The following is a 17,690-nucleotide window of genomic DNA, read 5'->3' as shown; positions in this document are numbered from 1 at the left end:
TGTATCTCTTTCCCTTATGTATTACATGGGTTGTGTGAAGATTACCTCACTTGCGACATTGCTTTCAATGCGGTTATGCCTCTAAGTCGTGCTTCGACACGTGGGAGATATAGCCGCATCGAGGGTGTTACATGACCCTTGGGCAGGCCTACCCAAGGGAAAGAAAAGGCTAGGTGGCAAATGGTAAAACCAATGGTGGGCCTTGCTGCAAGAGTTTTATTCAAGGCGAACTGTCAAGGGGTTCCCATTATAACCCAACCGTGCAAGGAACGCAAAATCCGGGAACATAACACCGATATGATGGAAACTAGGGCGGCAAGAGTGGAACAAAACACCAGGCATAAGGCCGAGCCTTCCACCCTTTACCAAGTATATAGATGCATTAATTAAATAAGAGATATTGTGATATCCCAACAAGTAAAACATGTTCCAACAAGGAACAACATCTCCATGTTCCAACAAGGAACAAACTTCAATGTTCACCTGCAACTAACAACGCTATAAGAGGGGATGAGCAAAGCGGTAACATAGCCAAACAACGGTTTGCTAGGACAAGGTGGGTTAGAGGTTTGGTTTAACAATATGGGAGTCATGATAAGCAAGTGGTAGGTATCGCAGCATAGGCATAGCAAAAGAGCGAGCAGCTAGCAAGCAAAGATAGAAGTGATTTCGAGGGTATGGTCATGTTGCCTGAAATCCCGCAAGGAACAAGAACGAGTCCATGAAGAAGACAAATGGACATAGTAGAACGGGTCCTCACAAACGCGACGTTACCGGAACCAACCCGAAGAAGCAACAACGGAAAGAAGCGCACAACATGGTAAACAACCAACACATGAACATGGTATGATATGCGGGATGCGGTATGCAATGCATATACATGATTTGGGAAAGGAATTATTGGACCTGGCCTCAACTTGGAAATCCAAGAGTGCCATTGGAAAAGTGAGGTGATTTCGGTTGAAATCGATATAAAGATCACCGGAATCGAATGCATGGTTTGGAAACGGCAAGCAAAACAAATATGGCACCGGTCTGCGATTAACAGCAAGTAGCCATCTAAATGCATCAAGATAAATAAGCTACAGCACTCAAACATGGCAACAAAATACATGGTAGGGATCCACTTAAGATGCTTGACAAAAGATGAACACTGAGATACGGCTAATTCAGCCATTAACAAGTTCAAACAAGTATGGCAAAAGTGCAAATGATAACAGGTTTCAGACTTGGTGAAATTAACACAAGTCTGGAATTTATCAGCAGGAAGGAATCTTTAGAGCATGAAAACTACATGCTACAGGAACATATCATGGAAAATCAAGGCATGTCATGAAGCTACTCAAAGCACTTAACAAAAGTCCCTTAGTGACCTTGAGCCAAAAGGGATCAGAAAATACAATTGCAAGCATGTGAACATAGCAAAAACATAAACAGATTCAGACTTAGTGAAAAACTGGAGCATGCAAATCAGTTAACAAGTAGGCATGTAGAGCTCAGGAGCATAGCATGCACACATTAATCATGGCAAAAATGACAAAATGCCATTTGCTGAAACAGATCTGACAAATTACTCACATAGCCCTCTTCCAATGACATTTCGGGCGTCAAGATGAGCTCAAATGAAAATGATGCAATGAGGTGAAATGATGTACTCGTCGAGACGAACATTTTGATATGCTACACGTACAAATCAGAGCTACGGATGCAGAGTTACGGCATGTCAAAGATCGCATAAAAATTAGGGTTAGTTAGGCAAAAGTCAACCGTGCTCTAGATCCAGATCGGGATCTCGCCGGGCACTGTAGCAGCACGCACTCCGAGGCTCGCCGGAGTTCATGGCGACGGCGGTCGGACTTCGTGGTGGCCGGAGGGACTTGTCGGGGAGGGAGAGGCCGGCCGGGCGTGGTCAAGGAGGAGGAGGCCGGCCGGACGGAGGACGGCGGCGTGCTCCTCCACGGCAGCGACGATGTGAAGAACCGGTGACCGAGGCGGCGGGGCAGGGCGCCGGTGGAGAGCGGGGGTGGCGGCGCCGGCGCGAGGTGGCGGCGGCGCGCGGTGGCCGGCGACCAAGCAGGCAGCAACGGTGAGGCGGCGCTCACGGCAGGTGAGCACCTGCGGGCGACGGCAGCGGTGACCGGGCCCGCGCGGGCCGGATCTGGGCCCCGCGGGCCGCGCGGCGGGGGGGGGGAGAGGGCGTGGCGCGGGCTGATGTCGCGCGCTCCGGTTGGCCGGGAGCGGTCGCCGGGATGACGTGGCAGCACCGGATTGGCTGGAGTGATGTGGCCGGCAGCGGTGGACGCGTCCGGCACGGGCAGACATGTCCGGCGGCGCGGAGGGATTGGATCTAGGGTTTGTACTGCGCGAAATTTTGGGGGAGGCCACATATTTATAGGTAGAGGAAGCTAGGAGAGTCCAAATGAGGTGCGGTTTGCGGCCACGCGATTGTGATCGAACGGCCGAGATGATGGAGAGGTCTTATGTGGCTTTTGGGCCACTTTGGAAGGGTGTTGGGCTGCAACACACACGAGGCCTTTTCGGTCCCTCGGTTAACCGTTGGAGTATCAAACGAAGTCCAAATGATACAATACCTGACAGGCGGTCTACCGGTAGTAAACCAAGGCCGCATGACAAGTCTTGGTCCAAACCGAAAATGTTTAACACCCACACACGAAAAGAGGTAGAAAGGGGCACCGGGTGACATAGGAGCGCCGGATAGCAAAACGGACAACGGGGAAAATGCTCGGATGCATGAGATGAACATGTATGCAAATGAAATGCACATGATGACATGATATGCAATGCATGACACGCAAGCAATGACAAGGCAACAACAGCGAATAACTGGAGGACACCTGGCACATCGGTCTCGGGGCGTTACACCGACTGGGCCGGCGGGGTCGAGGCCCAGTGAGGAAAAGGGGGGGGGGGGTCAGGGGCTTCTTCTCTCTCTCTCTCACCTCTTCTTTTTCTTTTAGTTTTTTTTCTTTTGAAAACTTTTCTGTTTTCTAAAACTTTTCTGAACCAAAACAGTTTTAGAAATTATAAAACTTACACCTAAAATATCATCATGTTTTAGGCTACTGCCACAATTAGTTTAGCACTTAAATAAAACAGGTTAGCATTTTTACAAATTAAAAAGCATTTAAACAAAAGTTATAAGCATTGTTTTAGCTAATTTAGTGCACTTAATCACTTTGTGAAAATGTTGGTTCACTACCAATATTAGTTATGGGATTATTTGGCACAAGATGAACATTTTAGATTTCATGTCTGACAAATATGATTTTTTTTACTTTAGATTGGATTTGAATTTGAATGGTGATTTGGATCAAGTGAAGATTAGCAACAGTTGATGACATGGCACCATTAACAGGGGATTACTATAGCATGACACTGGGGGTGTTACAGTCTTCCTTGGCTATAGATCTCTTCATAAAGGTTACAAATGTCTTCATGTTCCCACAAATCGTGTCTATATATCTCGGGACGTCGTGTTTGATGAGCATGTTTTTCCCTTTGCCAAACTTCCTGTGTCCACTGCTGAACCACCATCTATGCATTCATCCTCTGTTGCCTCTGACCAATTTGATGATGTTGCATATTCTCCTATATTGTTGCCTAACCATGATGCAGGCACGGGACGTGGGACTCGTTTGAAAATTTTGGAGGCGTCATCGCCTCCCTCGTCGCTCTCGCCAGCGGCTCACGACGATCAGGGTGCGCCCCTACATGGCCTCGGTCCTCGTGCCCATGCACGTTCGACTGATCACCCAGCGATGCCGTGCATCTCAGCGCCCCAGGCCTCTGGGCCGGTGCCTCTGGTCTCTGGGCCGCCTGTGTCGGCGCCTTTGGCTCCTGGGTCGTCGGCCTCGGCGCCCTTGCCGACCGTCTCGGTGCCCCCGGTGCCTCCGTTGCTCATCTCGGCGCCTCTGGCCTCTGGGCCGGCCTCGCCACTTCGGCTTGTCACGCCGGTCTCGTCGGCCCCTCGGCTTGCCACGCCGGTCTCGCCTGGGTCGAGCTCACCCAGCTCCGACGCGCTCTCGCCTGTGCTGGCTGAGGCATCTCCGTCACTGGCCGGGCGTCTCAATCGTCGTCGTCGCCGTCACCATCGTCGTCGTCGCTGTCGTCGCTCAGTCCAGTATCGACGGAGCCCTCTCCGGCTCCTGTGGCTCCCGTGGCTCCTCAACGACCACATACGCGGAGCCGCAGTGGTGTTTTTTAGCCCAAACAGCGCCATGATGGTATTGTTGCTTGGTTGGATGCATGTCTGGCTGCTGCTCATGCGGATCCGGCCTCTGAGCCTGTACGTATCAAGCTGCTCTGAGTATACCTCATTGGAGAGAGGCCATGGAGCAGGAGTATCATGCTCTTCTTCGTAACAAGACATGGACTCTTGTCCCGCCACCACCCCGTGTTAATGTCATCGACTCTAAATGGGTTTTCAAAGTGAAGAAGCATTCTGATGGGTCTATTGAGCGCTACAAGGCGCGACTGGTTGCCCGAGGTTTTCGGCAGCGTTATGGTCTTGACTATGAAGACACCTTCAGTCCAGTGGTTAAACCTACTACTATCAGGCTTCTTCTCTCTCTTGTAGTTACTCGGGGTTGGTCTCTTAGTCAGCTTGTGTGCAGAATGCTTTCCTCCATGGTGTACTGGAGGAGGAGGTCTATATGCGGCAGCCCCCTGGTTTCTCTGATCCTGATCATCCTGATTATTTGTGTCGTCTCACCAAAGCACTCTATGGTCTGAAGCAGGCTCCTCGTGCTTGGCATGCTCGTCTTGCGACAACTCTTCATGCTCATGGTTTTGCATCATCGGCCGCTAACTCTTCATTATTTCTTCTACAAAGGCCCGAAGTTACTATGTATCTGCTGGTCTATGTGGATGATATTATACTTGTCAGTTCCTCTCCGTTGGCTGCTGTTGCTCTTGTTCGGTCTCTTGGTGCTGACTTTGCGGTCAAAGACCTTGGGAAGCTTCACTACTTCCTTGGCATGGAAGTTGCTTCTGGTTCTGATGGTCTTGTTATGATGCAGAAGAAGTACGCTTTGGATTTATTGCAACGGGCTGGGATGCTTAAGTGCAAACCGACTACTACACCTATGTCTACCACTGACAAGATCACTGCTGTAGATGGTGAGCTTCTAACTTCTGCTGATGCAACACAGTATAGGAGTATTGTTGGTGGGCTTCAGTACTTGACGATCACACATCCAGATATTTCCTTTGCTGTCAACAGAGTATGTCAGTATCTTCAGGCACCTCGAGACACTCATTGGTCTGCGGTTAAGCGCATTTTGCGCTATATTCGCTTCACGTTGTCCTATGGTTTGCACATTCAACCAAACCCCTCTGGGGTCATCTCGACTTATTCTGATGCGGACTGGGCTGGCAGTCCGGATGGCTGGCGATCCACGGGGGGCTATATTGTGTTCTTTGGTTCTATCTTGATCGCCTGGAGTGCTCGGAAACAAGCTACTGTTTCGCGTAGCAGTACTGAAGCTGAGTATAAGGCTGTGGCTAATGCAACTGTAGAAATTATCTGGATACAGTCTTTGCTTCAGGAATTGGGTATATCTCAATCACAGTCTCCTATTCTTTAGTGTGACAACATCAGTGCTACATACCTGTCTGCTAATCCGGTATTTCATGCCCGAACGAAACACATTGAAGTTGACTATCATTTTGTACGGGAACGTGTATCTCAGAAGCAACTATAGATCAAGTTCATCTCTTCCAAGGATCAACTTGTAGACATCTTCACCAAGCCATTGCCTCTATCACAGTTCGAGACTTGTCGGTGCAATCTTACCCTTCTAGATTCTTTAGGAAGTGGCTAAGATTGAGGGAGGGTATTAGATTGTATAGTTCCCATATATGTGTACGTATGATGTAACGTTGTACCCCTTCATTATATATATGTGATAGGACACCCCTAGAGGGTCGTGCCGGTTCCCCCAAAACCTATTGTCTTACAGGAGGAATGATATTGGGCTTGAGAAGTAAGCAAGGAACATGGCATAAAATTCCTATGGTTCCTCTGTCTCGATCTTGCACCACTATCATATCCATCAATCAATTACATAGTCATTTACTATGGTCTTTCTTCCTCCATTCACTGAAGCAAATGGAGCCTTTCCCTCCTCGAGTCAGCAAGCCAACTCCAGCGTTTTACCCTCGTATCACTAGCGCAACACGAGCCATTCAAGAAAAGTATTAGAACTGAAGAGAAATCCTTCTCTATAAAAACTCTTTTATGTTCTTGATATTGATGGACTTACAAGAATGAAGACATGTAGCACACCTTTTCTCTCAATTCAAGTTCACATTCAATAAGTTATGGATATCGAAAGACCTGCCAAAGACACAGTTCCATGCATCCCCTCTCGACGATAAAAACACCAGCAGAACGGCAATATGACGCGACAAACCTTATTCCTCGCAAAGTCCTAATTTAAGCATAAAGAGCACCAATAATCCAATAACCACAGTTGTAGATTGCATGCCATATGACACACTTTTAGTTTTAACTTAGTGGAACTTTTACTAGAGCCACAATTTTTTAATGAGGAGTTTGCATATTAACTGAAATAAGATGGGTGCTATTTCCATCTCCTTAGTTGGTCAGTGACTCTTCACTTTTGAATGATAATAAAGCTTAAACTTTAATGAACTAGAGTTCCAAATCAATATTTTTTTCTTTTACCCCATATAATTCTAAGTTACTATACAAGGAAAACTGAAAGCTTTTAACCAATACTAGTTTCTACTAATCTAGCTCCTTATAAAGTGAAGCATTTCCCCCCTTCCATGTGCGGCCAGGGCAAACTTTTCCCACTAGGCTACGTCAGACAGCCCGTGGATTCGCCTCCCCTCCATCTACCGCTTTGGCGGCCAGTGGCAGGGAGGGGAATCCTGATGCCTACACTTCAGCTAGTAGTTTGGTTAGGGTTTTTTAGTCCTCGCGGGTGCGACGCTGGCAGATGGCGATGCTTCTTCTTCAAGTTTGTCTTCCAGGCCGCGATCCTCATTGAGTTCGTCCATCTCTACGTGGCCGATGGAGCTTCGGCATTGATTCCTTGGGACTGTGAGGTTATTGTCAGGTGCTTCAGATGTATTCAGTGGTCCATCCGCGATGAGTGCGGCTCCAGGGCGCTGCTCGTTAGAGGCATGTGCACGAAGACTTTATGGATGTCATCGACAAGGTCAAAACGGCTCCAGTAGATGAGCAGTGATAGTGACACGTCCAAGGCTCATCCTGGCAGGGGTGGTGGTCATTTGGTGGTCTAGGGACCTCAATGTAATTTTATATTATGTTTGAAGCGATTTGTACTTCTGGTGAATTTTTATAATAGATCTGGATCCTTTCTGAAAAATCAATAGTCTCTACAAATCAATATTAATATGTGATGATATAGCTTTTGTCTTCATGTCGCTCGCGTCGGTCCCAAGGTTAGGTTTGAGGCCGATTGTTTGACGATCGAGGTATCATATCCGATAGGCTGCACGACAACCAAGCTATCATGGAGAACTAACACGACGACCCTCGATAAATTTTCCAAAGTGCCATAGGTAGCTGCAGGCTATGCCCTAGGTGGACCACAACAATAATGTTGAAGCATAATGTTGGAACTCACTAAATGTCTATTGACGCGATCATAGACACTGAATCACTCATGAAGGGGTACATCTTGCAAAGATCAGTCCCGCCTCCTCTGATTGCGACAAGAGGGGCACCACATGTGCGACACTTTTGCAACGAGGGAGTTTTGGTTGAATTTATCTCCACGCACTGTCATGGGTGAGTTTGTTTGTGCTCATTTTTGTAGATTCATTTTCTCGAAATGTTTTATCTCTTGAATCGTGCATCCAAATCATGAATCATTTTCACCATTGCATTTCTCGTGTCGATATTTTTTGAAACTAGATGTCATGTTGATAGGTTTCGACAAACCTTTTTTCCAGCCAAATTTGTGCTTCCAACTTGTAATAATTTGTGCTTCCAACATGTACTAGCCCATACTTCTAAGTAAACTAACTTGTGCTTTCGTTGGTGTGTGGTTCACTTATTTGGGCAAGCACAATTCAATTTACACACGAGCAGTGCTTCACGTGCGAACTGAAAAAACTGGAAACCAAAAAAAATTGAGACAAGCAAACTAAAAGAATAGAAACCATGGAAAAGGTAAAAACTAGGAAAAAACAAAAAAGGATCCACGAACCAGAAAAACCAGGAAACAAAAAATCGAAAACAAAAACAACCATGGAAGCACAACTGCTTCACTTTTTGGGGGAAGCGGAATTATGCTTCACGCGAAAAGCACACCCTACTACGAGACATAAGTTGAAAAAGACGTAGAATTAAGAAAAAAACAGAAAAATCGGCTAAAAACAAATTTTAAAAACCTAGAAAATACCAAGCAAAATCTTAAAAAAACATGCAAAAAAATTGTACTCACGGGATTGCGGCCAGCGCACGATACATGGCGGTGGTTGGGCACACCACTTGCTGTGCTCACAACCCATCGAACTGCCGACTTTGGGAGCCTCCCAATGGGCACCTGCTGATTTTGTGCTCCCATCATAGGCATTCTTAATTGTTCTTTCATGGCTAGGTGTCATGGGTTATATTTGAATGGAGTCGGATTTCATACTTTGTCTAATTATATGCGATAATCACATTAACGTGTGGGAGAAGGGCGGCCAACCAGCATGGCCACGTGGCGTATGCTAGTTGGACATGGCAAGACACTTTTTGAGTTTTTTTAGATTATTTCTGGAAGAAGAAAGTGAGACCTTTTTCTTTTGAGAATTTTTTTTAGATTAGTTTTAGAAAATGGGAGTGAGACTTTTCCATTTTTCTTTTTGAGATTTTTTTAGGCTTTTCCTTTTTCTTTTTGAGATGGATGTGATGTCCACGTGTTGCCAGAAAGTTTTTTTTTCTAATTGTGAGATGAAGGTAAGGTTTTTTCCCTTTTCTTCTTTAAGAGGGAGAAATACACATAGAGCTTCCTCTCAAGAGGCCCGCAATGGCAGGCCCTAACCACTAGTTCAATACAATTATCCATTCTAAAAACAATTGGAATTAACAGACAGTGATATGCAATACTAGTCTTTGCTGAAATGTGTTGGTCCCCCCTCGCCCCCGCCCCGGGGCTCAATGCATGTCTTCGTGGGAGTTTGGATTTTTTGTGTGCCCTCGCATGACAAATATGATGCACCGGCCCTCGGGCTAAGGTGGTTTTGTTATAAGAGATGTGGGTTGATATGGGCAACCCTTGTGATGACATGGATTATGCCTTGTTCTATGCCTCCACAATCATCACTATTGGCAATGGTGTGCACATGCCTTTTGGGAAACCCAAAGACATTGCACCCCAATTAACGAGGCTTATACAAGAAAAAGTCGGAAGGTTTGGGAAGCCTTGAAGGACGATGCTTGGGTTTCCAAGATCAAAATGACGCCAAGCTTCTATCTCGCGCACTTTCATGAATTCATGAGCATTGGGTCATTTTGCGGGGCTTCCACCTCGGTGAGCCAAGGATGACATAGTGTGGTAACACAACAATAGTGAAAAGTACTTAGAGGAGTCCGCTTACAAGGCCCAATTCCTTGGTACTATTAAACGTGGATGGCCGAGCAGTGGCCTATGCCCTTTATGTAAGCAGGTATATGAACCGGTTGATAACCTCTTCTTCAAGTGTCGATTCACGATAAGGCTTTGGTTCATGATCAACGAGTGGATACAAATTGAGTGCATTGATACTTCCATGTGACACTTGTTGCAATCCGCTAAGGAATGGTGGGTTGGCTTATCCGACACTACCATCCCAAACTGCAAGCGAAGGCCTTGCTCACTATGCTCACATCTTGGTCCATTTCTAATGGAAGAAACGCATATGTCTTCCACCACAGAGAGCCCTCACATGCTCCTTCTACATAACATCAAGAAATAGGTGACACTTTGGGTGAACGCTGGTGCTAAGAAATTAGGAACAATCATGCGAGAAGAGTAATGACTTCTTTTTCTAACTTGGGGACTGGGGTGTGTTATAACACAAACAATCAAACTCCAATCTCTTCTTAATTAATGGATGAGGCAAATCTTTTGCCTCCATTTTAAATAAATAAAAATAATGTGGAAAGCTCAGAGTAATAGTATGTGGTCAAAGCAACCCCTTTTCCCCTCGACGCTGGCTATCTTTAGATGGCTTTGCTATAGGCTGTGACCCCAAGCAAAGAGCCTTTTGAATATTAGTATTACTTATTGGAACAAGACTATTTGTTGAGCCTTGTGGAGTACTCAACTGCACATCCTTTATTGTACCTGGTCCATTTCAAATTACCAACAATATTGAGTTTCTTTAAGACAAGTCTTTGACCAACAATTGTACTATATATTATGATGTAATTTTTCTAATTCAAAATCATAACCACAAGTAAGTACCTTGAGATACGAATTCGATGACATTAACTTTATGTCACATAAAGTACATGCTAATAGAGTAATTATTAGTCAAGCGCTTGTCCTAGCGAGAGTAATATGTTTGGCAGTTTGAAATAGAGAAAGTATACTACAAGAACAGGCAAAAACGGGTATTCCTCCCATGCACCAGAGTGAGCTCAACCGGTAGATATGATATCCGAGGTCATCTGAGGAGCCCTAGACCTTATCATAATTATGAGGCTCCTATAGGTTTGTTTTGAAAATTTGCTGAAGCTCATATGATGACCATTGGATCTTAGATCCAACGCTAGCATGGGACCATGTGAAGCCCGTAGCACCTGCTATCCCCCCCCCCCCCCCCCCCCTCTACAAGAACAACTTTCACAATTTATTTACTTTTTTTTATCAGGATTATTCGTGATTGTTGACTCCTCCAAATGTAAGTCTTCGGTACGTACGAGAAGTCCAATGGTACCAGTAAAAGTTGTCCACCCACCAATTTGTGAGCGATTAATAGCTGAGTAACTTTAGCTTACCTACCGTCAATATAATTCGCGAGAAGAAAGAGTCTGGTTTTCCCCTTTTTGACATAATAAAGAAGAGTCCGGGTTAAATGGTTTTGTATATGTTTTTCTCATAGACAATATCATAGATTCAACATGAGTGGGTGCCCTTTCCACACACAAAAAAGCACGAGTTGCTGTTGGATACATGTAATAAGTATGGATGTTGGAGTACTTGGCAACAAAGATTGTCCTAGCTTTGCTTGTTGAGAAATATTCAAGCATGCATGGGAGTCTCATGGGGCTTTCATACCTCGAGTTCCTTCCTTCCACTTGGAACAAGCAGCTCTAGTAGACAGATCCGGGCCATTTCAGTCCCCACGAATTAGTTTCTGGTCCATGCATTCTAGACGGTGGGTCAATCTTCCTCAAGCGAGCGCGGTCTAACTCCGTGACGGTGACGGTAAAAGCACGGTGCTCGGTCTCTTTTTTTTTTTTGAGCATCACGGTGCTCGGTCTCTTCACCCCCTGCAACGTGCAAATTACTGCGGTGTCTTTCCTCTTTTCTCCGCGAGAATCGATCGAGTTTCCCTGGAAGAAGCAGTTCGGGACGTTCAGACCCACCGACTCGATCGGGAAACAAACACGTACGTACACCGCGAGTAACTTCACATAGTGCAGTTGACACATCCCCGCATTGAATAAATCAAATTCAATACCGGTCAACTCGTGACTTTGACCAGTACTAATGTTTTTGAACGAATATTATCTGTGTTCATAACGTGGAGGCACTGTTAACCTTTGGCTCATTCTCAGTCTCGCCCCGGTAACTTTTTTGAAAACTTCAGGTCCTAAAATTGCGTAAGGATAATAAACCTAAGATTACACCGGCGAGGTAGTAATAAGGTAAATGCGTGACTCAAATTTAAGAAGAAGAAAAATCAGATAGCTTTTGTTTTGCGAATTGTGATTAAAAAAAACCATCAGATAACTTTGTGAATCAGCATTCATGAGTATATATAGTAGTGATGCCGGTTGTATTTGCAGGAGTAGCTTAATTGCCAGTTGTGTTCTGACTGGCAGGGCAATGCAGGTACGTGTCAGGTTCCTGTGATCTTGACATGGAACCCGAGAGAGACCGTTCCTTTTCCAATCCACCGATGAAACGAAGAAATGCTAAACAAAATGCAGCAAGCTTGCCAGTGACGAGACCATCGGAATTTTAGTTTTTTTTTAAAGTTGACCGTGGGGAGAACGTAAGCATGCGCGTTGGACACAGCTAAGGTTCAGGACAGTGACGGTCTCCTCCCTTCCTAGAACCACACCGTCAAGAACCAAAATTCTACGTGCAGGCTAGTATAAATAGACGGCCATCTCCCGCTAGTTTCATGCACCGATCGACCTCCTCGAAAATCGTAGGCTCTTCTCGAGCGCAGCAGGCGAACAGACGCGACGACCTGTACTTCTGACTTGTGCATGCATATGAGGGCCATTAGCGCGGCAGCGAGCGGCAATGGCAAAGCCAAGGTGGTCATTGTGATGGGCGCCACGGCCACCGGCAAGTCCAAGCTGGCCGTGGACCTCGCGCTGCGGTTCGGCGGCGAGGTCGTCAACTCGGACAAGATCCAGGTCCACGACGGCCTGCCCGTGGTCACCAACAAGGCCACCGTCCGCGAGCAAGCCGGGGTGCCGCACCACATGATCGGCGGGGTGCACCCCAACGCCGACTACGCCGCGGCGGAGTTTCGGCGCGACGCCACGCGCGCCGTGGAGTCGGTCCTCGCGAGGGGCCGCCTGCCCATCATCGCCGGCGGGTCCAACAGCTACCTCGAGGCGCTGCTGGACGGCGAGCCGGGGTTCCGCCGGCGGTACGACTGCTGCTTCCTCTGGGTGGACGCCGACACGTCGGTGCTGGAGCGGTACGTCGGCGACCGCGTCGACTGCATGGTGGAGCAAGGGCTCGTCGGCGAGGTGCGGGAGTTTTACCGGGCGGACGCGGACTACTCCCGTGGGATCAGGAGGGCCATTGGCGTGCCGGAGATGGACACCTACTTCCGGCAGGAGGCGGCAGGGGCGCTGGAGGGAGACGAGGAACGACGGGCCGGGCTCCTTGAGGCCGCCGTCGGCGAGATCAAGGAGAACACATGCAGGCTGGTGTGCAGTCAGCTCCGGAAGGTCCACCGCCTGCGATGCCTGCCTGGGTGGAGCATCCGCCGCCTCGATGTCACCAGGGTGCTTTCGCTCAAGGTCGGGAAGGCGACGGACCAAGAGGCGGAGCGCACCCTGTGGGAGGCGGATGTCGTCGGGCCTGCCGCGTGCGTCGTTGACATGTTTATTCGCTCTCCTGGAGGGATGGTGGCGGATGTGAGCACGGATGGGAAGGAGCTAAGCACGGGGGCCAAGCATGCAGCCGTCGCCGGAATCGTCGAAGCGGCCGACAGGTGTGGTCTGCAGCTACTCGAGACTGGGCCGACGTCTCGTGGGTTTCATCCAAGGAAAGCGGCCGCAGCAGTTTGAGTTTCGAGACTCTCATCAACTTAACCGTACCACCCCTAAAAAAATCAACTTAACCATACCATATATCCATTTATTTAGTATCAGCTTGTGATCTATAATCATTTTATTGATTTATTTTATCTAGTTGTGCTCTTCTATCCATTAAGTTATAGAAAAGCCTAATGCATTGTATACTGCACACTACTAGACTGGAGTAGATGACACCCATGCGCTAATTATTTGCAATGTATTTCAGTGGTTGTATGAATATGAATATTTAGATTAATAATATGTGTGAAGATTTTTCTAATGCATAGTTGAGTGTTGAGAGGAATATGTTAATGGGATCACTTATTAAGAAATATATTTAGATACATGTCAACTAGTGGTCTCTATCTTAATATATGTATGTCTGATGCTTTTGGACGTGCTATAAACATTAAGTCATAGATTATGCCATGGAAGACCGACAATAGAGGAAATACCATCGAGGTAGAGTCACTCTCGTATGTAACCGCTAGCCCACCTTTAGATGAACGTCCTATGCCGCATGTGTGAAAGACCGAGGATATCATCTTGAACAGGGATGAGGATACTAGGGATTGCAAGATTATCCGATATTCAACCAGTTGTACATGGGTTTGGAGGTCATTTTATACCCATATATATTTTGTCGGTAGATACCCGCGAACCGGATATTCATGGATATCCAACCCGTTGGGCAATGGTTTTGAGGTCATTCCTGCCCATGAATTTTCCTAAGTGGATATCCTCGGACTCATGGGGTTGGCATGGATTCGAAAATGCTCTCGTGATAGCCATATATATGACGGGAGGTCCTAACATCGAATGACCTAAGTCATATAAGCAAATCCCAGTTCCAAAGCCCAATGGCCGAGAGATGAATATGTGCTTCGGCTATGCGTGCAAGCGTAAGTAACTAAATATATGTATTGTGATATGTGACTTTCCATGTGTTGTTGTTGACATGTGGGAACTTTCGCAGAGAGCAATGGACATGCATGTGAATATGGATTTGAAGGAGCTCAACTTATACAAACTCTCTCCATTGTTATCCCAACGATAACTCGAGACAAGTTGGTGGATTATCAATTTCAAGCTACGAGTTCATTAAGAACAGCCCAACGTGCAACTCTACAAAGATCTTGTGGAAAATCGGCCAACGATGATGAGCCCACCAAGCTTGGCTTCAGCTGAGCGAAAGAACGGTGGCCTTCCTTGAACCCGAGTGTCGGCGACCTTCCTGCTCTACTGATCCACACTGCTGGTGGCACCCGCAAACGTGCCAGCTTTGTGGTCATTTCGGTGGGGCGGAGCTGGTGACGTCGTCCTCGTCTCGCTCTTGTCGTAGACTTCATCCGCCACCTCGTCGATCTTCTTGAAGGCGGCTTCTAGCTCAGTCTGGTGGAGGTTGTACCCCCAGAGCTCATGGCAGATGTCGCGGGCGGTGCGATAGGAGTCGACCAATGCCTCCTGCTCGGCCAGGTCCACGTCCGGCGCGATGGCTGTGCCGGTGGCGAGTTGCTCCGCTGTGAACATGTGCTCGTCGAGGAGCCGGAGGTTGTACTCCTGGTCGGTCTGCGTCTGCCGAAACGTGGCCTCCCGCTCGGCCAACACCATTTGGGTGTAGTGAGCACATGCCTCGCCCTTGGTGATGCCGGCATGGACCGATGAGGAGGGTGGCGCTGACTCGTCGGCGGCCGCGTCATCCATTGGGACGTCCACAACGCTGGCCTCCGTCTGCCTGCCTGCTTATAGCAATGACGGCGATCTACGTCTTCTGCTCAGATGAGAGATTGTCTCAAATGGCTTTGGAGCTCAAGGGGGCCATGACGAGCATGGCGTGGAGAGGAGAGACAGAGCGTAGAAGGATGGATGTGGCTATGGCATAGGCTGGAGTTTAAATAGTGGCCGGATGACAGGGAAAGTGGTGAGATGGTTAATGGTGGGCGGCAGCCGGACGAACGGGCGACACTGGAGTAGATTTGTCGGCAACCGCACATGTTTAATGTAGGGAGGTGGAACGATAGGTTGTCGTTTGAACGTGGATGAGTCGCGTGCACGGGAAGCGACGTGAGATGTCGCATTGGCTCTGGATGGGTATGAATACGACATTGACGCTCTGGAGCGGCGTTGATGCTTCGTTCGGGAACGCATGCAGAGCGGGACGATTTTTTGGGTGGTTCAAGGCGGTCAGAAGCAAGCGTGGCGATGATCTAGACGCTTTGGGTGGGCCAGGGCAGTCATAAACAGGTCCGGAAGCGGCCCGGACGCCCGCAAAGCCCCAGTTTGTTTTGGATTTCTGAGAAAAATAACATTTAAACGGGTCAAAGGACCGTTGCAAATTCATATTGGATGATAAAATGCGTCCGGACAACACGGTCTGACACTTGAGGACGGTTCAAGGGGTCCGGCATTGGAGATGCGCTAAGCAGTTCTTTCGGGTCGAGACAGCCAGCGTGGGCATCCGGATAAGATTTGTCAGGCAATAAGCTTTTTCCCTTTCCCCGAGATGCTTAGTGTGCAATGATGAGAACGATATGAATCTCTCTGATAAGCATGATTTGTACGCAGTGTGATAATTAGCCTTTTACAAAAGCATGCGGTCCAATGATGTGTCCCCCGGGACCGTGGCCACATTCCTCGCTCATGTCATGTCCCCCCGGTCCCGATCACTGCTCGCTAGTCGTTATTTACAAGTAGCGCCGACGAGGCGGTGATTATCTCTAGTGACTACGCTTACGCGTAGAAATGCAAACGTGCGACAATGCCAACTGCGATGCCTTTGTATTTTTATCTAAGTTTGACCATATATTTAATTAAATAAAAATATATACTATCCAAAGTATATTGTTGGATTTGCATTTGAAAGAGATTTTTTTGTGACATATAGTTTATATTTTACTAGTTAAATTTATGATCAAATTTTGACACAAATTGAAAAGGCGCCTAATAAACCCGGACAAAGGAAGTACTACTACAAAACTCAAAAACTAAATCGTGCTACAGGACCTGTCCAAACTTTGGATCATGGTTTGAGACCATCTACGTACGTACGAATGTTTAGCTCGTGAATTATGTTGCTGAGCCTGTCGACATATAACAAGGCAGTGCATGAACATCCGTCGAATCATTGGGCAGGATGGCCCTCCCTGTGCTAGCTACAGCACCACAATGGTGGACCTAGAATCCCCCTTTTGGGATCTCTAATCGTTCCCTCTCGAGGTCGACGGAGACAGCACCACAGGAGCCTTGCTCCGGTGCACCCCCTAACTCAATTTTCTAGAGATATTCTTGACCCTTGCCATCTTTTTTTTTCTCCGGCCCGCCGCTGCCCATATCCAAGCCCCGTATAACCCGTATGACCCATACGTATGTATACGGTGACATTCCGAAAAAAAAAGGATGACACGACCCCACGACCAGGTAGGACCTGCCGACGGCCGATCCATCAATCACGCAGCTCAATCAATCATGCAGCTCCATCATTCACGCAGCTCCTCCATCATTCTGGTGAGGTTCTTTAGGAATATTGGCGGCGGCGATCTTATCGCCCGCGATCTTGTCCGAGAGCGCGCGTGGCACCGTCGTCAACCTCCAGCGCTCGCAGGTACCGCATCTCGTTTCCCCACGTTTGTCTCGCTCGCGGCAGCATCAAACGAACTGCCGTTGTTTTCGTCGTAGTGGTTAACCTAGCGGGGCGGGTAACCTAGCTTTTTGGCGGTCCATGCCATCGCAGATCTTGTTCTGGTACTGTTGCTCGTCGTGATATACACAGTGATCACGCGGGCTAAAGTGGGTTTCTTCTTTCTAGGGTTAACCTAGCGTCGGTTGCCGTCGGTTGTGTGCACGACGGCTCCGTTATTTGATGCGGCTGCTTAACTAGGTATCCGGCGATCCAAAGTAATCACGACTGGTGTCGTGGGCTAGGAATCCGGCAGCGCATGTTATCACGGGTAGCGCTGCTTCTCGCGATCCAAAGTGATCACGTACTGGATTCGTGGGACGTACCTTAACGCCGCTCGGTGTGGAGAGGGGGGGATCCATGGGCAATCAGAGGTCGTTGGCGTCGGTTGTGTGCACGATCTGAACGCCCTCGGTTGGGGCGCTCTCCGGTTGGGGTAGTTTATTTAACATCCGTGATCATGCGCTAGGTGTTGTATATGTCAGCATTGATAATGTTTGCACATGTGGTGATACATATTAATTCTTGTAGGAA

At 47.7% G+C, this 17,690-nt stretch overlaps 1 protein-coding gene across 1 annotated transcript in view; it reads left to right on the top strand.

Moving 5' to 3' along the window:
- Positions 1 to 13,519, top strand: part of LOC123056848 (adenylate isopentenyltransferase 5, chloroplastic-like) — a 65,335-nt gene extending 51,816 nt beyond the window's left edge. The window contains exons 2-4 of the mRNA XM_044480099.1: positions 4,907 to 5,044; positions 12,038 to 12,047; positions 12,374 to 13,519. Coding sequence (XP_044336034.1) covers positions 4,907 to 5,044; positions 12,038 to 12,047; positions 12,374 to 13,471 — 1,246 coding nt within the window. The 3' untranslated portion in view covers positions 13,472 to 13,519. The remainder of the gene's footprint in view (positions 1 to 4,906; positions 5,045 to 12,037; positions 12,048 to 12,373) is intronic.
- Positions 13,520 to 17,690: the final 4,171 nt, after the last annotated feature.

The sequence above is a fragment of the Triticum aestivum genome, chromosome 3A (genome assembly GCF_018294505.1).
Source record: "Triticum aestivum cultivar Chinese Spring chromosome 3A, IWGSC CS RefSeq v2.1, whole genome shotgun sequence".
Taxonomy (NCBI): domain Eukaryota; kingdom Viridiplantae; phylum Streptophyta; class Magnoliopsida; order Poales; family Poaceae; genus Triticum; species Triticum aestivum.
This window is presented reverse-complemented; position numbering and strand designations above follow the sequence as displayed.